The sequence below is a fragment of the Labrus mixtus genome, chromosome 17 (assembly GCF_963584025.1).
Source record: "Labrus mixtus chromosome 17, fLabMix1.1, whole genome shotgun sequence".
Classification (NCBI taxonomy): domain Eukaryota; kingdom Metazoa; phylum Chordata; class Actinopteri; order Labriformes; family Labridae; genus Labrus; species Labrus mixtus.
The window spans coordinates 13,386,995-13,411,850 of record NC_083628.1 but is presented as its reverse complement, the minus strand read 5'-3'; the positions used below and the strand labels follow the sequence as shown (position 1 = coordinate 13,411,850).

Below are 24,856 nucleotides of genomic sequence, written 5' to 3'. Positions count from 1 at the left end.
GCAATAGATGAACAGTCAGAGAACACACAGAAATTCAATCAGTATGTCAAATACCATTCAAACAGTTTCATCCATCAATAAAAGCACATCAATAGTTTTCACCATAGGTTGTATTCACTCCTGTTCTGCATTACCCTTACAGTAAGTAAAAAGGGAAACCTTTCACAATGTGATATTTCCAAGGAAATAAATGGAATACGTAACAGTATTATTAATTACGGGGACGTTTTGACATATGCTGTCTCTGAAGGAGTTTATTTTCCCTATTCTGAAACATTATACAAATGCCCCATTGATTGAAACATTGAAATATAGATCTGATTATCACAGGTTGTATAAATGAGTGTCTATACTATAATTCCATCTAATGATGGTGCCAGACTGTATACAATGACAGATGTGTACCATCTCTTAATAGTTCATTTACATTTCAATCGAACAATAGATTTTCAAATAAAATGTCTAATACAGACATGAATAGTCAGAAAACATCAGTTCATCATGTTTCACAATCAACAAACAGCCTTTTTTTCTCCATATAATAAAGAACAATGAAACACTTTCTTTTCTGATAAAAAACATTTCCTGTAAATTCTCAAATTCAAAACAAAGACTTAGAATTGACCAAGAATGAAAAATACCACGACAACCAATTCATGTGGTAATAACAATAATAGTCATAATGAGAATATAACTCCTATCAAACAATAATTCAGTTTCAAGAGCAAACAAGTAGAACGCTGCAAGCAAACTTCAGCACTTGACGTGGCCACACAGTGGGCATGTGCAGAACTCTTACAGCGCTTGGAGTGTTGTATCACAACTACAGAATCATCAATACTCCTCCGCCATCACAAGAGGGACTATATCGCATGCAGGATGCAGGAAGAAAAGGGTGAGGAGAGGGTTAAGGGTGCAGTGTGTCTGCTGGCAGTAATGGGATGGGAACTAGTGTGGTGTACAGTAGTTAGCCACTATAGCAGTGGACACACAAGGAGTATCACTGTGACATTAGCTCGGTACTCACAATACTGTTATATCATGCAGTAGTACCCATCCCTTTCCTATGAGAACAGGAATAGCAAAGCCAATATTGATAATGAGAGGCAAAAGAAAACACAGCAAAGTCAACACTGGCAAACAATTTAATCAGCAGTAATTCTTTAATGCTTTGGGTGTAAGTGCCAGCTATTAGCAAAATGTCAACTCAGGTAAATACTTCCATAAAATATGAGAGAAATTAAAGTAGAAAAAGCCAAACTAGCTGAGCAACTGAAGTCTTCCCTGAGTGATTCAGACAGACAAGGATCTAGCCCCCTCTAATGGAACAAAGCAGAACTGCAACAGATGTATCTCACGTCTTGTTCTTGACCAAGCACTTTCCCTTCTCTCATAGAGGAACATTGAGACATATGAAAAGCTTAAGGACATATCAGGGGTTGATTGTACTGTACTGTACTGTACACAACATGGCACTTACATGACTTCAAAAGTGAAGTTGTAAACAAATGGGTAGCTGAGCTAATTTCAGGACTTAGAGCAGCCAGATCCCTGCAGCAGCTTTTGCCTTTTCATCACAGAAATGAACTCTGCAAGACATTTTTTTAAAACTATCTTAACATCAAGTGGTGCTGTTTAGTTACTCCCAGCGTATGTTGGGTGGGGGGTAAGGGAAACCCCTCAGCAGGGTTCCTAGTCCACTATTTCATTGTTCAAGGTTTTTTTTTAAGTTTTAACTTGGAACCTTAAAAAAAGTTTCAGCACTTCTAACATCCACTAAAATGGGATCCAGTGTAAAATCTGAGAGGAAATTAAAGTGGAAGCTTGAAGATTCAAAGAAAAGTAAGCCCCACTTTTCTCAATCCTACACAAATCTATTAAGATTTAAAACAGGTGTAAACAAATTCAGTCTTCCTCACTTTAATTCCTGTGTAAAATGTCAAATGTTTTCATGCTATTTATTGAACTGATTCAGGCGAAGACACACACAACAAGATCTATAAAAAGGAGTTAGTCTGTATGGGAATCAGCCACACTGCACAAAATAACATGAAACAAAACAGTGTTCTGACGACAAGACAATATGTTTTGTCTCTGTTAGGTAAAATTAAAATACAAAATACCCTGGCACACAACTTCACAGAAGTTAGCAATTCCTAAAACAAAACATTTGAAAAAGTGAAACAGAATAGAGCTTAAAGAAACATAAGAAGTGGTGGTTCTAACATCAGTAGGCTTAAGCTTCAAACATCATGCATAACCTCTGAATACTGTTTACATTTTTCTTAAGGTGACTGGAAAGCACAAAAGAACACCAAGGGCTAGAACAATGTCATTACCAGTGTTCAGTTTCTGAGAGCTTACACCTTTTAAAATTGGAGGAAAGAGTCCGTTGTGTTGGAGAAAAAGGCCACAGCTTTTCAAAGTTAGTGTCTGTGTGAATGAAAGCTCATGCACACATGTACTCTGTGTGTTATGTGTTTGTGAGAGAGTGAAAGAGAGTGCAGTGAGACTGATTATCAATCACAGTCAGCAGGATTAAATGCCATAAAGACTGCAGGCACACAAAGAACAAGTCTTTAAGAATGAATTTGTGTGAACGTGTCTTTTCTAGACAGCTACTAAATAGGCTTCACCTCCTTCTAAAAATACATTGGGTTATTTTCAATAATATCCTAATAGTCTTTAGTGATGCCGAATGAGTCAACTAAGAAAACATGTTCAAAGCACCAGAGAGTGAATAAAGACGAGAAGTGTACATGCATCGTTGTTTTGTTGTCATTCCTCCTGCATTCCACTCACTGATCACCTGACCTCCGGTTATCTGTGATCATTTACAAAGATTTAAATGTGTTCTTGTTATGCATGTGATCTCGTGACACTTAATTGAAGTTAGAGGTCAACATATAAAAGGCCATATGACCATATAAGAACTGCAAAAGAATCACAGTGATGATGTGTGACCTCTTCTCTAATCTTCTCTGAGGCTTTAAATTAAAACCAGATTTAGTTTTTTCATCATCTGTGTATCATGTCTGTCTTGTGGTTTGAATGTGTGAATATTTTCAGTGCAGCCATACATAAAGTTGAGAGATGAACTCTCTGCCATGTAAGCTTGCTAATTAAAATCAGTGCATTACGATGTAAAGAAAGAGCAAGGCGTAAACAATAATAATAAGGTAGATTTTCATAATTCTGAAATACAATTCTAACTCGTGCATCTGATTAGCTGAGTGGCTTTAAACAAGCTAAACAGCAATTCAATGACAGCAAATGATATGAATGAAATAATGACGTTGCTATATTAATTATAAGTTCTTCGCATTAAACATCAGTAGTGAGAGCAGGACAGAATATGACTGGAAATGTCAAGATGACTCGCTGTCAAGCAGCTCTACATGTTTGAAGCATGGTGAATAAGTGAAAAGACAGAATAACATAGAATAAATAGTTTTCTAAAGAAAACTTGAAAGACTGTGGATAATTCTCCTACAGTATATGCTTTCTCTATCAGACAGAAAATGTTGTATTGTACAAAAAAGACTTATCTCTGTCAGCCATGTTGAATGTAAAAAAAAACAACAAAAAAACTGTGTGTGTAAACTTCAGGAGTAAAATGTTGTTTAAAACATGTAAGGAAGATACCGTGACCTCAAGTCTTCCTCAGTTTTGATCAGGGGTTGAAACAGAAAACATAAACATATTCAGGATTAACTGTAAGGGCAAACTGGTCATACATCTTAATAGGCATTAAAAGTGTTAAATGATTCTCTGTGGAGCTGTACTTTGGTTAAGAAAACCAATTAGAAGGCAGGACATTATGTTTTATTTTGGACTTTACTATGCGGCGATGCTGCTGTTGAGCTATATCTGTTAAGCTTTATTTAGGCATATTATTGACATGTATGAAGGCTGGAATTTGTATTCCCTTTAACCAGGATCTGGTTATGGAAAAGCAGGTCATCTCTTGCTTGGTGCAAGTCAGTGTCAGACTTGGAGTGCCCTTAGCTTCCATTGAGCAGCATCCCTGTCACAGATGTTTCAGGGCAGACCCTTGTGGCAGTGGTGTCCCCCAATCGAGGAGGTCCAGTACGCATCAGGAGCTTGCCGACTCCCAGGCCTCCGGAGACCAACCCTCCAGGAGACAGAGACTTCCTGGAAAACAGACACAGGATGGAAGGAAAGAGGGAAGGAAGAGACGAGAGTAAGAAAGAGTGGTGTGTGTGTGTTTGTGCGCGGAGCTTTCACGCTGTCAGCCCATCGAGTCCTAGACCACTCAAGAGTGAGGGCGATCCTGTGAAACAATGTTTGCCATGGGGATTCACCTGAAGGCCATCTTTTTCAGCAGGTGAGAGTCCATCTTTTCTGTCGAAGGACCCTCTGATTGGGGCTGCTCCTCCATGGGAGAGGAGAGGAGGGGAGAGGAGCAGGAAGGTGGGAGGAGGTTGGAAGCATCCTGAGACTGTTGAGTGGCCAGGTCTAAAGAATCCTGAGAGGCAAACATAATTAAAAAAAAAAAAAAGATTATGTTAGACATGGTCCATTTAGTCTGTGTATGGTTAACATTTTTTGTGTAATAAAATCAAACAAACCTGAGACTTGATCTCCTGCGGGTCTGAATCTTCCATGTCAAGTGCACACAGTTCCAGTTCAATGTCTCGACCCGGGTCAGATTCGCTCTCAGCTCGGTCTTGATCCTGGCTGTAGACTGTTTGATGAGTTTGCAGATCTGACACAATTTTCTCGCCACTGCTTATTGATGTGCGACGGCAGTGAAGCTCACTAAAACCAAAAAAAACCCACAAACAACCATACAGTAGTCTATTTTGGGCATGGGATGTAAAAACAAAGGTAAAACTACATAAAGTCAATTATATAAAGCAAGATAAAAAAAAACCACATTAATCAATTAGTGTAAATGGCCTGTTAATTAGGAACATTGCTTACAATGAAAATAGTCATGTTATGTTGTTTAATGGTTATTTTTGCATAAGAGACAACAGAACAAAGGGCTTTCCGGACTCCTTTATGGCTGCTCAGTGGGTTATACTAGCCAGTAGGGCTATTTTTAGCCACCAAGAGGAAAAGACTGCATAACAATAGTGAATCAGATGCTGTATTCAAAAATGCACGAAACTCCTGAAAATTTCCCAAAAATGTTGGCGTAAACTACATGTGTGAAGACACGCGGCAGAATTTCTTCACCTGACTTATCCAGACTCTTTCCTGCCACTGCTAGTAAATTTAGCAGAGTAAGGTGGTGAGTGAACACAGCAGATCATAGTCGGAAACTTTACCAGATGTAATCCAGTTTGTTCTTCTCCACACTTTAGTTGATAATAATTAAAATATACAACCAATAATATTTTGCTTGGATATTATGTATCCTGTCTTTGTAGTATCAGACTCGGCTTTTCTCACCACCATGGATATCTTATGGGTCAAAGATTACTACTACAGCGTCTATTTATCGTCATGTTCTGTTATTGAGACCCCCATCTCCTGTATGACAGGGGCATCTTTAAGCTCTGAGGAACAAGTGTGAATAATGACTTTAGAAAATTTCAGCAGTAATGTGTTCTGAAATTTTGTAGAAAATTGTGAATATGTGAAAACAGCCAGACATACAGTTAGAGCAAATATGCTAACACAAACAGCAAAAATTGCTTTGCGTTTAGTGTGTGTGTGTGTGTGTGTGTGTGTGTGTGTGTGTGTGTGTGTGTGTGTGTGTGTGTGTGTGTGTGTGTGTGTGTGTGTGTGTGTGTGTGTGTGTGTGTGTGTGTGAGAGAGTGCGTGCGACTGTGTGTTGTACCTCTCTAAAAAACTAGAGTGGCTGGAAGAGTCTGAGCCTCTGGAGCTCCACCTGTAGTCGCTGTGATCCAAATGCGGGTTGTAATCTTTGAGAAAAAACAAACAACATTTTACCTAATAATTATACCCGTATCAATTATTCTCCTTGTCAAATTTAGCATTAGGCCAAAGCTATACTATATAAATTGCTAAATTCTAACAGGATTCTCTCAGACAATCCTATCTTACAAAGAAAGGAAATAAAACCCCTATTTACATCACTTCTTTTCTCCTTCCTCTTCTGCTTATCCCCATGCTAACCATACACTTCCTGTCTACTTTCTTTGCCTGTGTCTTTATCCCTCCTCACCTTTAAAGTTGATGGGTGTAGTGCTGACACTACCCTGGCAGGCTGTAGCTTGGACAGGGTCGGTGGTGTGGTAGCCTGTCCGAGCTGCCCTTGATATGGCTCCCCACTTTGAGATGATCGGTCCCTCACTAAAAGGAATGATGGGGTCCTCATCTTTCAAGCGCCGGTAGTGATCCAAAGAATGCAGCCATCGCTTCCCCACACTGGTAACACCAACATCCCCACCTGCATTACTGTCCAAGTCCTGCATAAATAACATGGACAATGTAAGGGACTATGCAAACATTCCCTGCAACTACCAATGAATTGAAAATAAATGGAGATCTGTCTTTTGTCTCACCGAGTGCCCTGAGCAGGAGTGAGTCGTCGTGTTTGTGAGTGTTTCAGGCTCAAAGGGGCTGAGGCAGGGGCCGATGGTACCACAGGACCACGGAGAGTAGTGCGCTAAACTTTCCTCGCCTCTGAACCGGCACCCAACGCATTGACCGCCACTGCTTTCCACATGCTGAAAGAAAGAGGCTTTTTGTAGTGATGGTGATACAAACTTCTCCAGTAGTATAGGCTTCTAAACCTGAACTAATCAGCCAAGCAGATGTAAAAATGCTTGTGTAAAAATAAAATCAAATGTAGAAGAACTAATTCAATCTTTTTTACTGTACAATGAAAACTGCAGGCTCTTAAATGTCCTTACAGTGCCAACTGTCACTGCTTGAAATGTTAACTTAATAAATAAAAGAACAATATTCTGAAATAATAAACTTAAAGTTTATTTTCCTTAAATGAGTTAACAAGTTGGATGAAGTGTGTCTGCTTTGAATCTGCTCAGATGTCATTAATATTTACGGATTTACTTTCATCAATGTCTTGATACTTTTTATGTGTTTCTTACTGTTTGGTTGAAATCTGTGTTGATGTTGGGAGGAGGCACACAATAATGCAAACAAGACTGTTTAGAAATGTGGAGAGTAGAAAGTACAGATAAGTTCTTAAACCTTCAACTTTACCTAAGTAAAGCACTGGACCTGATTCATGAAGTAACAGATGGATAATGTGATTGGTAATGATGATTATATAAAGATGAATATGATTATTATTGAACATAATGTGAAGGTTTACAGATATATCCTTTTTTTGAATATAACTGCCTTGGCTGCTTATTGATTTGAATTTATGTTCTCACTGATGTCGATGACATGCTGCCACTTAGCTGCCAACCTGTGGGAAAGTGCTCCACTTTCAAAAACCAGAAAAGCTGCTCCTTCTCACTAAAGATCTTGTTTTCTCATTTTACAGAGGCATCTAAATTAAATTGAGTACATTAAAAACACTTAAAAACTTCTTGTGGTTTCCTTAATAAGAGCTCAGTTCTTAAAGAGGGTGTCTTATCTGATGTGCCGCTGAACAAAGCTTTACTCTGCCGAAAGCCTGAGTCACTGCTTGTTAAAGTCCCTACTCTCGCTTTCTCTTTCCCTATCTCTCACACACACACCCACACACATGCCACAATTGTGTTTTGCTATGATATCTGCCTCCACAGTTGCTAGGCAACTATCTCCCACTTAAATAGCATTGGACACAGCGGAAGCGCAAGCTTCTGGGATGGGAATGAAATCCTATATATTTAAAAATGGAAAAATACTCAAGCTGTTTATTAATCCTTGAAGCAGGCTGCTGTCAAACAGTAATAGATTGGTCCGTTTGGCATTATATTTTAGTTGCATATTAAATCCTGCAACAGTGTGCATTCGGGAGTGTACATATGTTGTCTTGTTAATTTGCCTCCTACCTCTGTTCCAAAATCAATGGTGAAGATGGGGGAGGACTGGGAGGGTTTGTTGGCGTTGTGATGGTGGTGGTGGTGATGATGAGCCCACTGTTCCTGCTTCCTCCTAAACAGATCCTCATAGCCCAGAGGAACACGGCCGTAATCCTGCATAGAGAGCATAGGATACCACAGACAAAGTCAAAAAGGAGAGAACAGATACTTATATTAAAAGAATAATAATAATATATTTAACCATTTTAATCAACCGTTGAGTATTGAAACCATGAGATTTACATCTGCAGTCACAGTACTCTAACTTTCAGTTTATCAATTTTGTAAATCTGTTTTTTTGCAAAACCTTCTCTCAGATCGAAGTGTTCTGTTAGCATTTCAAGTTTAGACATCTCTACAAAGAGAAAATGGCTTTTACTGATTCCATGGTGGTGGAAACACTAACAACAGATGGATAAGATGTAACATAATGCATTGCAATAACAACTCTCCAGTAATTTTCTTTAGAAGAAAGAACAAAGAAAGCTAATACGTTGTGGTTTGGTCCCTCTAAGCATAAGGCTCTGCTATACCATGTTATGAACATTTGATGGTGGAAATAAGAGGTATACTAAATATTCCTATTGCAGGTTCTTTAATCTGCATTAATCGCAATGTATAATTGGTACTTTAATCCAAAAAAATAATAATTTTGCCTGCACGATTAAGAGATTATTTAACTTTATCTGACTCACAATAGTGCATGGAAAAAATGTCTTGCTGCATATACGATGGGAAATAGTCTACTACAAAGATCTTCAGCTTTCAACATCCCTTTTTAAGACACTGTATCTTTAAGGAGATTAACTGGCTGTTATGTGTTTTATGTTTTTATGTCTCTTATATTTATATTTTATAGTGTTCTTATGTGCTTGTTTATGTCACTTTGTTTTAATATCTGCCGTGTCTCATTTCTGCTTTTCATTGACGGTGCAGCACTTTGGTTAACTTTAATATTTTTTAAATGTGCTACTGAATATAAAGAAAGCAGAATGGATGTGATCGTATTGGAAGACACAAATGAACACACTTAGGATATATACAATTTTGGTAATTTGCAATATGTCTCCAATGTAGCTAATGTGGCTACACACAGAATCATTGATGAGACTGGTTAACTATAGTTTTGCAGTAGTCATACTGATGATACTCTTAAGATTATGAGAGGAGGATGGGAGTGAGTGGGCATACAGAGACATATTTGGGTGAGAAGTGGGAGGACTACAGAGGAGGCTGCTTCGTACTGCAGCTCTGTGGCTGGCACAGAAGGTAGAGGTGAGATGAAATGTGGGTGGAAAAAGGAAAAAGCGGAGGAAAGGAAACGTGAAACTGAAAATAATCCAGCAATAAATCTGTCCAATGTTAGACTGACCGACATCAGGCAATAATAGGTTTTATCACTGGATTTACTGGTTCCATTCCATTGCGACGAGAAAAACAAGAAGCAACTAATTATAATATAACCCTCGGCAGAGAGATTTATTTTTTAATTACTGTATGGCTCAGAATGGATTATCTCTCTTATTGTACGACTTCTTTAAATAGATTATTTATTTGCACTGCTAACGTCAACAATGGAATCAACATGACTCAAACAAGTGGGAGAAGCAGTAGTCAAGTAAAAGCCAGGCAGATGACTTTATGTGATTGATATACCGTTCATCTTTGGTTTAAATAGTAATGTTGGTGGAATCAGAGCTTTGTTGATCACTGAAAATAACCTCTTCAGCGAGTGTTGTAGTGCTTTACAAAGGTCTCAGTCTAGTCTAGCACTCAACTGTATTTTGAGGGGGATTTGGGGATATTGCTAAACTGCCTGTGCCTTGTATGATTTAAAACAGTCCGGTAACTGTGTGCATAACATCATATTTCAAATGCAACCGATTGCTTGCAAAGGCATTTAAAGCAAACATGTAGATAAGCACGTGGTGTACAGGCCACGATAAAAGAAAAAAAAATGAATGAATAAAAAATATTCTTAAGTGATATATAGATTTGTGCCTTTGGTTTGAACAGATTATTCTAAGTTTATCATACAGTGTGTGACCTGGACACTCCCTGTCTAAAACTTGGTTTGAATCCCTGAAGGTTTGGTCTTTTCTAAGTCTTGTTACACTGTAATCTTTGCCTTTATCTTTGTTATAATGGACTTGAGTTAGAGACTACTTTCAGCCAATCAATGGTCAGAAAGGTTACAGCCCTCCAATAAGATGTGAGTTGTTTGACCTACCCTGTGTAGCCGGTGTTCAGCTCCAGAGCAGTAGTTGCTGTCTAAAGAGTTGAATCTCTCCCTGAGTGGAGGCTGGTATACGGAGGAGTGCAGCACTTCTGGGGGCAGAGAGTTACTCCTGGCATCTTCTCTGTGGTACAGCTGTAATGTTTTTAAAAAATCAATATAAGTAAAAGGTACAAAAGGGTTGACTTAACACCTGATAATTAACAGCCTGCTGACCTGGGGTCTCCAAACTCTCCTGCTGTCATATAGGGGAGCATAAACACCGTGAGCAGGAGCCAGAGGCCCATAAGGAGGCTGCCCTGGGTGGTGATGGAAGGCTGGAGGTACCATACGATCTCTAGGTGGGTGTGGTGGGTATCCTGAAGAGGAGGAGACAGGTGGGTGCTGCGTCTGAGGATCGCCGGGGTAGGAAGACGGTGGAGGGCCAATCGAGGGGGGCAGGGAGGATTCTGGGACGTTGGAGGATCGAAGGAAGCGAGCCATGCAAGTTTTGTGGGGAGGATGAAGAGTAGATGGGTAGTAGGAACATGCTGAGGAGGAGAAATGAAAAGTAAAATACATTCATTTGTACTTTTCAAGACAACCATAAATGTTATTTTTTTATTTTTCGAAAACATGGACTCACATGTTGGTGGATAATGGCTGGTTTCATATGCAGAGTGGGGATCATGATAGTACAGCTCTGACGCCTGAGAAGGATGTGGTGCACGCAGAAGGAAAGGACCATGTTTAGGCATAGGAGCAACACCATCGCCCCGTCCAACGGTTGCCAGGGGAGACGAGGCTGAAGAGTGGCTGACTGGAGTTCTGGAAGGAGAGATTGGCTTTCTATTGGAGAAAAAGGCAACATAAAGAATAATGTATGTCTTTATTTTGAACATGTGTATGCAATAAATGTAGATTAACAATTCAAAAATGATAACAAATAGGACCACAAAACCTATACATTTTCAACTGCTAAATTCAACACATAGTAAATACAACTATTTTGGATGCACTTTTTATCCACATTAACAGTTTTCTTAAAACCCAAATAGCCATAAAATGTCAACACAAAGAAAAAAAACAGCAGTTGTCCCCTTCTCTATATACATCAGATATTTATTTTATGATTTCTTCAACACTATCAACATGAAGAAAAGGCCAAAAAACAAAATGCCGCTCGGTAGCAGGTGGTGATACCTAAAGTCAGACCGTCCCCTCAGCACATCCAACATTTTTCGCAGGGCATTTTTTGTCATAATCAAACTGCAAAATCTAATGAAGAATACATACCCAGGTTACTTGTAAATGTGGAACTGACAGCATGAAATCAAATGTAAACGAGGTCAAGGACCACGCAGGAAACTTTACATTTAAATGTTCTTTATTTTTGATGATATGTAGTTGTAGTTCAATGGGTTAAATGCCAAAACCGAAGAATTACAAGCATCAGTGATTTATTGGGTTTATTAATCTTACTGTTCATTTGAGCCAGGTGTGTTTCTGTTGGTGCCTGGAATCCCATTGGTCCCGTTAGCCCCACTGGATCCGTTTGGCACCACTCTCTTCAAGTCCTCAATCACGTCAGCCCCTCTGGAGACCAGCTGAGGGTGAGTCAGGCTGGGCAATCCCTCTGTCAGGGCAGCTGTGTTCTCCCCTGTGCCTTTGAGCCCCTGCCCCACTCCTGCAGACACATCAGTGTGCAGGCTGCCCTCCATGGTGAAGGTTTTACCCATAACCCCTGGTGCTAGAGGGAACGCACGGCTGACACTGGTGCTCTTCTTGTTTCTTAGTCTAAATCTGTAAAAAGAAGACAGGAAAACAGGGATTTTAGGATTTTATTTTACGTTTGTGTTATGCTAGATTCATTTTTCCCTCAGAAGAGATAAATCTTCTTAAATGTTTTAAGATTGTGGATTTGTAATAATGTACAACAATTGCAGTCTTGCACATGTGTATCCTTATAATTGCAAGACCCATGTCACAGAGGGTCTTTGTAAATCCTTGTGTAAATAAATACGAGTAGATACTTTAGAGAAATGGAGTTTAAAAAGGACGTGTGGACACAGATGACCTAGAAAGGAGAGTCTCTGAGAGTTTATGAGTGCACACTCACTTCTCCAGCTCATCCTGTGTGTGAGCAAATGTACAGTTAGTTCCTCTGGGACAGCCTCCCTGCTGACGAAGGTCTCGGCACATGCTGGTCTTGTACTTGCTGTTGGCCTGAGGCTGCGGGAAGGAAAAGATACACTTCCAGTAACTAAAAATTAAATGAACACACTTTTTTTTATACACCTTGAACAAGAAATATATCTGCCTCCATCACTTTTCACTTTTCCCATCATGACATTAAGCCGTTTTGTTAATTCAGACAAATAGTTTTGCCACACCAAAATACTAAACATATGGCTCTAGCCTTGTTGTAGGTTGTGACAAGTATATCATTTCATCATATCACAAAAATGTTTATTGGAAATAAATTAGTTTATAGCAGGGCTGCTTTTTCAAAACTGTTTGCCTCTTAATTGACAGATCTTTTTTTAACTATACTATGAGCTTGGTAAGAGAAAACAGCTACATGATCTCCTGATTATAAGAATATACTTTGTTCTGTCTAAGTTACATTATTACTGTTCTGCTGCAAGTGGACAAGGACCATGTCGTGTTATTTAAACCAACAAAGAGGCAGGAGGAACAGAATGTGCTCCTGGAAACAGAAAATCTTATCTTCCATGTCAGTAGACTTCCCCTCAGCCTGGATGGAGCACCAGAAATCTTTTTAATTTTATTTCAAATCCCAAAATGATAAGGCATTACTATTCTGCTGTTTACAAAGCTCATCTAAGTAATCGTCTTATTTAATTAGTAAGACTGTTTTAATCGTTAAAGTACCTGTGGAGTATCATGACTCTTCTTGCTGAAGTTTTGTATAAATTCCACAAGTCCGTGAACCACCAACTTCACGGCTAGCATCACACTCTCCAGCTCCTCCCAGGAAGGTGCCGGTGCATCTGCAAACATATCAACAACACCAGTTAAGTCTCTTTAGTGGAGAAATCTTTCAAATTAGACATCCTGGTTCTTTCAAGTCGAGGTAAAACACTCTTCTCAGACAAGGACACATGCACCTGAGATTTATCATTGTCTATAATTTATACTAAATAAAAAAAGACATACATATAGGAAAATGTCTGGGACAAGTTACCCTGTATGAAAAGAGGATCAATTAACACCAAGCTACACTCATGCTAGCTCCACTATCAGGCTTTACTTTTCCACAATGCTGATTTGCGCTAAATGCTTACATTGTCATGCTGAACTTGTCACAATGACACACTAACATCTTAATGCTGCACAGATTTAGTGATTATCTTGATCTTGTTTAAGTATGTTGGCATGCTATAATGTGCTCAATTCACACTCAACAATAAGTACTGCTGAGACTGAAAAATGTAATAGTTTGCTGCTACTACCTGGGTTGTGGTCTATGTTAGCAAGTAGCTCCAGGTGCGGTCTAAGGCTGGCGAGGTTGGCAGGGTCTCCAGTCCTCTGCAGAACGATTGTCAGCTCCTGAACGCTTTTAGCAAAAGACTCTGGAGACTGCAACTGGAGCAGAAGATGGAAGAGGAGAGTGAGCCTTTTAAAGAAAAATAAAAAAGATAAATGTATTTGAGCTATGTGTCTGTTCTCAAGAGGCTTGTTTTACTTACTATGTTTTTTTTATACATGAGTTTATCAATAGTCAATGCTAAAAGTTTGTTACTACTGCCAAGCTTTTAAATCATACTGGTACCTTGTCAATGATTGACTGCATATGTGATTTGTGGACCAGGTCTCCATACAGCAGAGACGACCACTGCTCAGGTGAAATACGTAAGCCTGCCTCCATGGCGATGTGGACGATCTGAGCGTCGTGTTCCCTCCTCAGAGCCTCGTACGTCCGAAACTCCTCCTTCAGCTGCATCAGCGAGGAGTCCTCGTCGCGTTTAGTCACCTGACAGATGAGAGAGATGATGACGGAGGGAGAAACAACGAGGAAAAGGATGGATTGAGACGGTAGATTGATTTAAAAAAAGGAAAGAAGAAAAAGAGAGAGACAGTGTGGTCAGACTGGAAGACGTTTGCCATTGAGAAAAGAAATAGTCATCTAGGGGAGATTGGTTTCTTCAAAATAAAATATTATTATGTTTTGGTAGGTCCTAAGTACTAATTGTCATATTCAGTTTACCAACTAGTGATTGTCTGTTTGCGGTGTCTTCAGACTAATGAACTCAAATTCAGATCACATGAAGGGTATTTCCCTTTCTCAGAATCTGCCCTATGAGTAATCATCATAAGACACCAACACCATATCGCTTACAAATCTGCCGAGTAACAGTCAAAATTACAACCACACACTATCAGATTTCATCTTTTTTTTTTTTTCTACTGTCCGTCTTTGTCAGGTTTTTTCCCCGTTCCTTCACTTCCATCTATCTTTCTCAGCATCTATGTTCTGTCCATCTGTGTCACGCAAGGCAGGGCAACACGGGCAAATATAAACTGCTGTTACGTCACAACAGATAGCTGGCATATCTACCCTACCAGCAATGTCTGTCATTAGATAACAGACCCAAAAATATACTTGCACATAGTAAATATTCTCCGCAGTCTTATTACAGACATGACTTTTAATGTAGGACAAGATGTTAGCAGCATGAGTTCACCCTTTAGAGAATGAAAATACAAGCTTTTCATGCTGAACCAGGTCAAGTTGAGTTGAAGTGTTATCCACAACTGAAAGGTGGTTTTATGACACTCGTTAGACGGTTTGACTAAATCTGAAGTAATTGTGTTTGTGAGCATGAATCACTGATGACATAAAGAAAGTATTCAGTTGAAGCACTATCTCTGCTGTAAATGAACATGTGGTAGATGAGAATCTATTTAAATGCCCCTCGTTTAATCAGGTCATTTATTATGGCTTGTGTTCTTGGGAAATCAGCAAACTGAGCTTTTTTTAATTCACTTTGACGTAGATTATATCCAAAGAGCTGTGGATAGCTTGTTGTGGCTCAAATGTTCTTAAATGTACACATATTCAATGTTTAGCTGTGTATCTTTGTCTGCGTGCTCCCTCCTGGCACCTGTACCTTGAAGCAGGAGGCCCTGTAGAGCAGCTGCACCACGTGGCCTATGCTGGTTTTAGAGGCTTGTGGGAAGCGAGCCTCGAGCTTCTGGACTACGAACAAAACCAACACCTTCCTGGACAAAGCCGAGCCGTCTTCCAGGGCCAGAAGAACTAGCTTCAGTGCATCTTCTTGCATAGCTGATGAAAACATGTCAGAAGAGGTGGGGAAAGAGACAGTGGGAGAGAAATATAGAGAATAAGAGAAACATATTCAACAATCATGCATACGCAGGAAAAGTATGGAAAATATGTCATCCTCTTTCTTTAGCAAACAAAACAACAAACTCATTTTGAACCAGGTGTCCTCAGACTGTTAATAAACTCATTCTGTTATCATGATGAGAAACAGTTTCCCGTCAGAATCTGCCCTATGAGTAATCATCACAGGACACCGGGTGCCAGCACCAGCAGTCATTCTGATGAGGCAATCTTAACAGGCAATTTAGACTATTCACAAGACAGCTACTGGACACCATGAGTCCAGTCAACTAATAGGCTATATCCTGTTGAATTCAAAACGTCAACAGGCTTACAGCAATAACACAAACTCAGAAAAGTGTGTTTTGTTTTTAAAATGTCTTTAAAATCAAATGTGAAGCCATGCCTCAAAGATGTATGAGTTTTGATGAATGATATTTATATTACAGAAATGTATGAGTGCTGTGTGTCTTTCGCACTCACCAGGTCCCAGAAACTGGCAGCCCCGCGCCCTGACCGCTGCCCAGAGATTGGCAGATAGTTGCTGGGGGTTTTGGTGCTGCAGGATGAGCTCAGTTACTGTTCTTTCGCCCAGAGACCGGCCTGCCCGCACTGCACGCACACGGCCCTCCTCCTCCACCAGCTGGCAGTTCACCAGCGTCACCAGCTTCCTTTGCATCGGCCGACTGAGCACGCTTGGGCTCAGTGTCGCCACACCTGTAGAGGGTATTAAAAACAGTGTCTCTGTGGAACCTTGTCATTTTTAAAAGTTGTCATTTTATGAAATATTTCATCTAATGTAAAGCAATCAAACAAAGAAATGTAACACCCAAAACCAAAAATTAACAGACAAGCAGCATTGATAAGTCTGTCATGGCCATCAATAAATAAGGACTGACAAGCTTCTTCATTTAATGGTTGAGTTATCATGCCTCTAATCTTTCACAAATACATCTAAAGGAACCAAACCATGATGCAGAGGGAACTGTTCAAAGTATCTAATTCAGTAACAATGACAAACCACAAAGTAAACATCACACAGAACTGACTGAACCAACAACCGGAACAAGTGAAATTCAATAGGGCCTTTCTGCCTTGTCTTGTTACGCAGCAAGCTGATTTTTTTCAGCATTCAGGCGTCATGAGAGGTGTTAGAAACATGAATGCCAAGCTGTACAGGCAGCTCAACTGCATCTCCCACACATTTCGTACAAAGAGTTTCATTCTCCTCACAAATGTGTCGACAATTCTCCAACTCTAAAACAAAAAAAAACACACAAAAAATTAAGCCTACAAACCTTTTGCTCCACTGATCGGTTTCAGGTAGAGAGCCAGCTCTTCCACACACACCCTGCACGCCTCATAGTTCTCAACTTCGGCTGGACTGCTCAGGCTCACCGGCTGCACATCTGGGACCTAAGAGACACACAACATCAGCACACACATGACCACAAGAAAAAAAAAAAAAAACGTCTACACATTTTGACACTGACTTGCCATTCTTCTTCCTGACTCACCTGAGCTCCGACAAGCTGCAACAGAGCGCAGTTGACCGGCAGCAGGTCGATATCTGTGCTGATTGGCGTCTGGTCAAAGGGACAGGCCTTGCGGTGCAGTTTGTGTAGGCAGGTCTTACACACTGTGTGGGAGCATCCCAGGCTGATGGGCTGGTGGCCACTGCTGTCAAACTCATTGTAGCAGATGGGACAGGACAGAAACTCTGTCCACTGGGCCGCCTGCACCGGCATCCTGCCGCTGCTACGCTGAGGATGGCGTCACCCAGGTCAGGGTGAATGCATGACAACGAGGCCTGACAACAGCTCCTGCTCACCTGAGCCAGTAATGACTGTGAGAAACAAGACATAAAGTTATGAAGCCATTGTTAGGTCATTACATAGACTGTAGAGACTGCTGACTGAAGAGAGTGTTCAGAAACACTGTGACTGAAAAAACCCACAGAACAAAATAATGTAAAAAGACATTTTCAATTTTAAAGGAGAACATACAATTACATCAACAAGTAGAGCTGACATTGTAAGAGTTTTAGATAAAGGTGTCTGACGCTTATTGTGTGCTTGTGCAATATATTCTTAGATGTGTTTTTATGCATTGTTTTCTGTTTCTTTTAAAATAAGTGCACTATTCGGTTTCTGATCATTTCCAATGTAAATCATCGAATTCTACCAATATGCATAAATAGCATATATTTGTTGTACATTTTTAAGGATGGAACCATTTATTGAGTTCATGTTTTTCACATTAATTACATAACCACGAATGCCTGGAAGAAAGAAGTTACCATTTGCTTTGATGGGTATGTTTTTTAAAGGAGTTCATATTTGGGGTCTCCAGTGGGTGGTCTTTCTTTGTTAAATATTTTGGTGGGATGAGCATTAAATGTGTTCTTTGAGCTTTACTGATTGCCATGAGTATTTTACTTCTAAATACAGGCAAGAAACAAATCAGTATCTGAAGAAATAAAAAAAACATGGTTTTTTTTTAATCAAGAATAAAAGAGGTTGGTTTAAGCAGATCAGAAACTCCAAAGCCCAGCACAAAACGCTGCACAATGCCATGACTTATTGCTAAGTATAGCAATTTAAGCTTTAACTTTTCAGAAGTTCACTTTATGAAACAACTTCTGCCTTCAACAAGTTTCTAATGAGTAAGGGACGTGCTGTGGGGGTGAGTAAATATGCAGGCAGTGAATGAACCAAATAACAAAATAGGAGAAAGCCACCAGGATATATATAGTATGTCAACTTCTCGTTCTGACTGACATCTACAGCTCTCTGGCTCTAGGAAAAACATAACTAACCCACTCCTAAACTCTGTGTTGATCCAGGCTTTTCTTATTTTTCCACTGATTTCCAGTCACGTCTTATCAAAATGTCCTTTTGTACACTTGTACTATTTATACAATTTCTTAAAGTGCTTCACAGCACAAAATGTTCCTTTTCTTACAAAACAGTACAATCATGCCTTTGTGATCTTACTCTTTCAATGACCTCTAGACCCTTTTTTATTATTCAATTGAACTTGAGCTTAAAATGCAAGACAACTTTCAAAAAAAAAAAAAAAAAAAAGTCCAGCATTGGCTCCATTATGCATAGCATTGCTTCTGTTTTTGGGGCACAGCAGACAGCCAGCACCTGTTGCTTTGAGTCTGTTACATCTGTTCAAACTGCTAACCAAAAATAACAGCTGGTACCTTCAGAGAGCAGGTGTCACAAAAAGCAAGCAAAAAAGAAACTAACGGCTGAGATACAGTAAAATAAACTCTTACAAGAACTCAGATAAGAGAGGACCAAGCATCTTGTTTAACTAACCTTACATATTTTGTTTTGAATAGACCTAAACTGGAATGACTATGTCTATGTGTTGACAACATGGGAACAGATGAGGGCCTAAATGTATCGCCTATTGTCTAGTACAAGTGCATGTGTCAAAACAAAGGCTAAAGGTCTAGAAAAATATAAACCGAAAAAGACTCCAAATTGTAAAAGCTTTAAGAGCTTTTTTTTTAAACAGATACAAAAGCCTACATTGCAATATGAACATTATATGAGAAAAATGAAAGTAAGCGGGACTGCTCGCGTTATTAAAGAAGTTATGTATTTCAATGTCGACCGTTTGCATAACAATGGCGCCGTCCCAGCAGTATATTGCCAGGTATACTCACCTTCCAGGCTGTGCGCAGCGCGCGCCTCCCGCGTTGCCCTCTTGGCTGCATGGACAGCTCCGCTCTGACGTCGTGCGTCATTTTACCTTCCGCGAGATGCCCAAAGATAACATCAAATAAGACGACTATGCTACCTCACAAACTGCTGTACCACCGTCTCAAGAATAAGTAAAGAAACTGCTTCAAGGGTAAATTTAGAGACGAAGAAGAAGGCGGGCAGTTTTGTGTGACCGCGGTACAGAGAGTGCATGGTGCAAACTCAGGGGGCAGCTGTCCACAGTGATTAACGGACTGTAGTTACATTGGCAGCCACCTGTTCCTGCACTGAGCAAATGCTAGCCTACACCTTTTTTTTTTTTTTAACAGAGAATCCCAGCCTGGTAGAATAAATCCGACCCTATAGCTCGTGCCAACACACACAGACCAAATGATTCCTTCACACATGGCTTCATACAAGCAAGTGCACATTGCAGATTTATAATAATCATCTTACAGCGTAGGCCTACATGGGGAGTCCAGAATATCACGAGGTACACAAGACTTTCATTACTTGCCTGAATGGATAACTACTCATGTATGCACACACACAAAAAGCCCCCACAGTCATGAATAAGACCAGTCTTGTGACATGGAGAAGTGGGCGTGTTGTATTATTGCTTGAGACCTCGACTTCTTCATAATGCCCTTCTCTCCCCCACTGATTTATCTCGAATGAGAAAATTACCTATCTAGTCTTTCTGGCCCTATAGTGTAAGAGCAAAAACATGAGCAAAAACATCAAATTTTAAGAGCAAAACGTCCTTAAAAGAAGAATTTCATAAAACCTAAGCAGTGTTTTGCTGTAGGGGCCTGTTGAGCCATCCACTCTACAGGGAGGGAAGATGAGAAGTACATTGTGTCTTTACAGCCAACAGTTGGCGAGCTATCATCTGGCTCAGGACAGTGAGTCCTCAATTGCCCCCCCCCCCCCCCTTCTCTGTAAGGGGGGGCTGGAGTTTCCTTTGGCACATCTCAAAGACAGACAGAGACAGGAAAAGAAAGAGAGAGACTGTTTGGAGAAAGTGTTCATGTGAACAATGAGGTGAGAACATTTTTACCATCGGTAGACATTTTGCCCGCTGTCACTCTTCAGGGGACTTTGGTTCAGGTATATGAGACTTACTTTTTTGTTAAAGTTAGATTTGTATAGAGGTGAAGGTCAACGTTGTTACATTGGCAGATTCTTCTCACCATATTTTGGCTGAAAAGTTGGAAAGACAACCTCTTTTTTGCTTTTTACAAGGTTTTCAATCAAGCTTAGAAATGTAGCAGCGCAAGCGAAGGCAGAATAGAAGGAGGTGGAATAGCAATTAGCCAATGGGAGGCTTTCTACGCAGTACACACCCTCATGTAGAGATTAGGTTTAAGTTATAGTCGGAGCTAAGGTTAGGACTGTAGTAGTAGTGGATGTGGCTGTGTTGGGATCTTCAGAATTAACTTGAGCGTGTATGTAACTTTTTCCATCCTTGCAGGCATTTGTTGTGTGAGTGTGTGTGCCACTGTGCCGCTGTGCCATGGCATTTCACTGTCACTTTGAAACCTCAGTTTGAAGCCCAGAGGACTGAATAAAACAGAATATCTCTATCTCACTCCTGAATATGTAGAAAGACACATCAGCCATTAAACTGGGAGGGGACAAACAATTGAAAGAACATTTCATTCTTTGTTGAAAAAATATATCAATTTAAGCAATTATGACATGTTTGCCAAACTGACACCATAGCTCAGACAGCTGTGAGTTTGTGGTCTCCTCATGACCTCATGGTCTTAGGCACACACCACAGGGTTGCCTGTCATCCCTTTTTTCATGCTCCATGCTTTCTGCCATCTTGATATGAACAAAATGCAAACAAAATTGAACAATAAACAACAAGTTAAAAATTTGAGTAAATCAACAACTAGTAGGGATAAGATAGGCAAAGTACGGGGACATATACACACAAACACACACACTAAAACCTCCCTACAGAACATGAGTTGAACCTGAAGCAGAGTTATCTGAAGTAACATGAGGCCCCCAGGCTCCTTCTCAGTGTCACCATGACCCCAGATTTAGAACATACCATACAGTGTATGTGTGTTTGTGTGTGAGTTTGTGTGTATGTACCAGCATGTCAAAGAGCAAGAGTAAGCACACAAGTGATTGGTATATCACAGAATCAGCAAGACTGGGTTGGTGTTTTTTTATTTTTTTATCAGGGAGCAGATTTACTAAATCTGGATCATTTACAAAAAAAACATATTAGTTACCATGAAGATGGAATTAAATCAGCAAATACTATTTAAAAAAAACTTGATGATTAATGACTCTTTCATTCAAGACAGTACTATTCTTCACTGAAGCAATCTTTCTCATCTGTGCTATGACAGACTCACTGAATGAGGCTGCTTAAATGGCCTCATACATTTGATCGAGGTCTTGAAACAACCGAGTGCACAACACACAACAGGATTTGAAACTTCACACCCACTACAGTATATTCTCGTAAAAAGAAACCCTGTAACACTGTAAAATTGTTTTAAAGTTCAGCAAGCTCAGCAAAAATAGAAGGAAATTCACTTTTTACCCATTATAATATAACTTTTTTTAAACAAAGTGAAACAAATAGAAGCAGGCTGTGTTAATATTAACTGAAACACTAAACTTTCTATTTCAGCGGGTTGGGGGAGCTGCAGCCAATGACTGTGAAATGAAAACTTTTTCTGAAACTGCTGCAGGAAGGTGAAAGATGAAGAGAAAGTTAAACATTAACACTGATGATGATGTTGTTAATCTTTTGTTAGGCTCAACAACAAAAACACTAACTGCAGTTTATATGGTATAGTATGTTTCTCTAAGGGAAATAAGTAAAAACACTATAATGCACTTCCAGTCTGAAATGAAAAACACATCAAATCACATGATAAATAAGCATTACCCTTCACATCATTTAGTATTTGTTTTTGTTTTTGTAGGATAAGATAATGCTATTTGGCTGGAGAAGTTAGTTCTCCTTTCAAATGAAACTGTTTCTCTTCATAATAGATGCCAGGGTTACTACAGTTGTTCCGCCACGTCTCGCTCACTTGTTTTTGAGTGCACAGTGGGGGTATGTGGGTCTGTGTGATTATTTATTCATTATGGCTGTCATCACAGTGTGTGGGGGTAGTTTGTGGATGAGAGGCAGGACAACCGTAAGGCTGCTGTGCATATACAGAACATCCTGTATAGTATAGGCCAGGCCTACTTTGTTACCCCCCTGTGAGGAGTTTATGCAGAAAGAGGAGCAGCCCAGAGTTACGCAATCTTGGGGAAGCATCAGTTTGTTGTAACCTTGGATAATTTTGTCAGAATATCATGTTGCCTCAGCAGGTTGCAGTAACCTACAACTTGACAAGCTGCTGCATACTTAAACTTTATGACAGTGTCAGACTGAAGGCTGCTGGGCATTACATGCAACACCTGAACTAAGAAAATGTTCTGGGGCTAAGCAGTCAGTTTGAGACTAAAGAGGAACTTCCACTCTAAATATCCAATTTGTGCAAATTCCAAAATCATGCTTGGGAGGTCATATTTACCCACATTTGAAGAGTTTTATGTTGCTTTACATTATGCAATCCCTGCCTAGACTCCATAAAATAACACTCATTTAAATTTTATATTGTGCAATGATGGGCCAGGGCCCATTATTTTAATACAACCAGCCTTCATACAAGGCTCCATCAGCACCAGTTGCAGAAAATGATTGTGAATTTGGAGCCTAAGAGTTCCAGGTCTTGCGGCATTATTTCTGAAATCTGAAGCCGCTAAAAGAAACCTCGTTTAAGGCTGGGAGGGAAAACAGAAAAAGAGAAGAGAGGGGAGCAGTAGAAAGTAGCACGCACCTCTGGATAAGTCACTTACCTCACGCACTACACCACAGCATCAGTGTAAACATATTCATCCATAGACGCGCATCAAAATACATGTAAAAAAAAAAAATCTTCATCAGATGCAAAGCAGTCACTGCAGCCAGCCCAGATAGATAACAATTGACCCCAGAATGACACGGCACTGCATTTCAGAGCATTAGATACAGGTCCCTTGGTCCAGTTTTTGGTCCTCTGCCCCCCTTTCTGCGAGCATATTGACGAACACGTTCGCTCAGGTACAGCGCGCCACACACTCTCTGTTTGTCAAACCAGCGCTGAGAGGAGATGGTGGTATCGCTCCGCCGGTGACGGAGCCCGAGATGCGCCTCAGCTTCACCACCGGGCTGCACAGGCGGAGAGCTAAAGCACCGCTATGCATCGCCGATATGGTCCGTCTGGGACCACGTTTAGTTAGCCCTAATACGGTCCGTGAAAATGCCTGTGCGCAACTTTAAGAGACAGGGTGGGGGGGGGGGGCACTATTTTGACGTTGTGAGCAAGGATAAAAAAGATGTAAAGAGGCAAGCCGGAACAAGCCGCTTTTCGAGGCGTGGGCTGCCTGCTTTTAAAGGAGCAGACAGAGAGCCTGAGCCAGAGCAGCAGAGGATGCGCTTCAGCAAGTGCGCCTACGAGGAGGAGGAAGTCCACTCACACGCAAACATACGCAGTTCCCGCTTGTTTTAATGCAGCTCTGCGTTTAGAGAAGCACAGAACAGGAAGAAAAACTGGCAGTGTACTTTTCCTTTTATCTAAAGTCTGTACCTCCCCATGACAAAGGCTAGTCTAACGATAATTAGGCTGTAGTGTTTGATTATCTCCAACTCTTTCATGAGACTTACTAATTCTTATGTCATCTTGGGATGCAGCAGCATTTCTTTGAAACTGAAGTCGGTCTTGTTTTTTGTAAAGCTACGCCTACATATTTAATCCAGATATTATATTTTGATAGAGCTTTCATATAGTAGGCCTATTATGCTCGTCCTCCAGTCATTTATTGTGTTGACGAACGGCAGCCTGCAGGTAGGCAATGTCAGATTAGTCAGATAGCTCCACCCTGCACATTTAAATAGCCTTGGTCTGACATCTTACAATATAATTGAACAGTTTCATTGACAACAGGCTTTCCCTCCATGTTGATTATGACATTCAAAGGCTATAACTCAACTCTCCCCTCAATGACCTATTGGCTAGAGGTTGATCTTGGTATTTTTTTTAGGATGAAATGTGTTTTATAATTTGCACATGATAGGCTACATATAAGAGTAAATGTTTGCTAGAGATACAATTATTTTACATGCAAGAACTATTAACTAAGACCTGTGTCATGCCAGTTTTTTTTAGGACAGAAATCTTTGTTTGTACTGCTCTCTTTTGGCTCAATGTTTTACACATGTAATTCCAGGTTCCAGGTCACTCACACACAAAACCTGACGTCTTTTATATCCCTCCTTTTGAAAAAGTTAGTTTGGTTAGTGAATATCGACCTGTCTCCGTTGAAACATGTTGCATTTGGCACTGTGGAACTCAAATTCAGTTACATAACAAGTCTGGAGGTGGAAAGAGAAACCTTCCGAAGTGAATGTTTTATTTGGACGCTTCAGTTAAATGTGACTCACTGTCTGAAGTGAGCTGTTTGCATTAGAAGTGTCCATAATGAAGAGGCTAGACACTGATCCTAACAG

The 24,856-nt window shown here is 40.1% G+C and overlaps 1 protein-coding gene across 2 annotated transcripts; it reads right to left on the bottom strand.

The window, feature by feature from the left end:
- Positions 1 to 1,131: 1,131 nt before the first annotated feature.
- rc3h2 (ring finger and CCCH-type domains 2) lies at positions 1,132 to 23,538 on the bottom strand. Of its 2 annotated transcripts, none has more exons than XM_061062079.1 (20): positions 23,167 to 23,538; positions 17,080 to 17,408; positions 16,861 to 16,978; positions 16,046 to 16,279; positions 15,327 to 15,502; positions 13,988 to 14,188; positions 13,668 to 13,800; positions 13,087 to 13,205; positions 12,311 to 12,423; positions 11,674 to 11,994; positions 10,838 to 11,040; positions 10,429 to 10,742; positions 10,207 to 10,347; positions 7,947 to 8,090; positions 6,501 to 6,665; positions 6,161 to 6,404; positions 5,813 to 5,897; positions 4,593 to 4,782; positions 4,326 to 4,489; positions 1,132 to 4,155 (listed from the first exon to the last, which is right to left on the bottom strand). In XM_061062079.1, the coding sequence occupies exons 2-20, from the start codon at positions 17,308 to 17,310 to the stop codon at positions 4,005 to 4,007; spliced, it is 3,447 nt and encodes a 1,148-aa protein (XP_060918062.1). In that variant the 5' UTR covers positions 17,311 to 17,408; positions 23,167 to 23,538; the 3' UTR covers positions 1,132 to 4,004. The 2 variants fall into 2 exon arrangements, with proteins under 2 accessions (XP_060918062.1, XP_060918061.1); XM_061062078.1 differs by lacking the exon at positions 23,167 to 23,538 and adding an exon at positions 19,245 to 19,485.
- Positions 23,539 to 24,856: the final 1,318 nt, after the last annotated feature.

Bases quoted from the DNA above. Each gene is read 5' to 3' on its own strand.
- rc3h2 (XM_061062079.1), bottom strand. From the start codon at position 17,310: ATGCCGGTGCAGGCGGCCCAGTGGACAGAGTTTCTGTCCTGTCCCATC. The intron at 14,189-15,326 runs GTACAGGTGCCA...CTCATCTGTCAG, and splicing joins ACAGGGCCTCCTGCTTCAAG to GTGACTAAACGCGACGAGGA. The intron at 12,424-13,086 runs GTACTTTAACGA...TCCTTCCCGCAG, and splicing joins AGAGTCATGATACTCCACAG to CCTCAGGCCAACAGCAAGTA.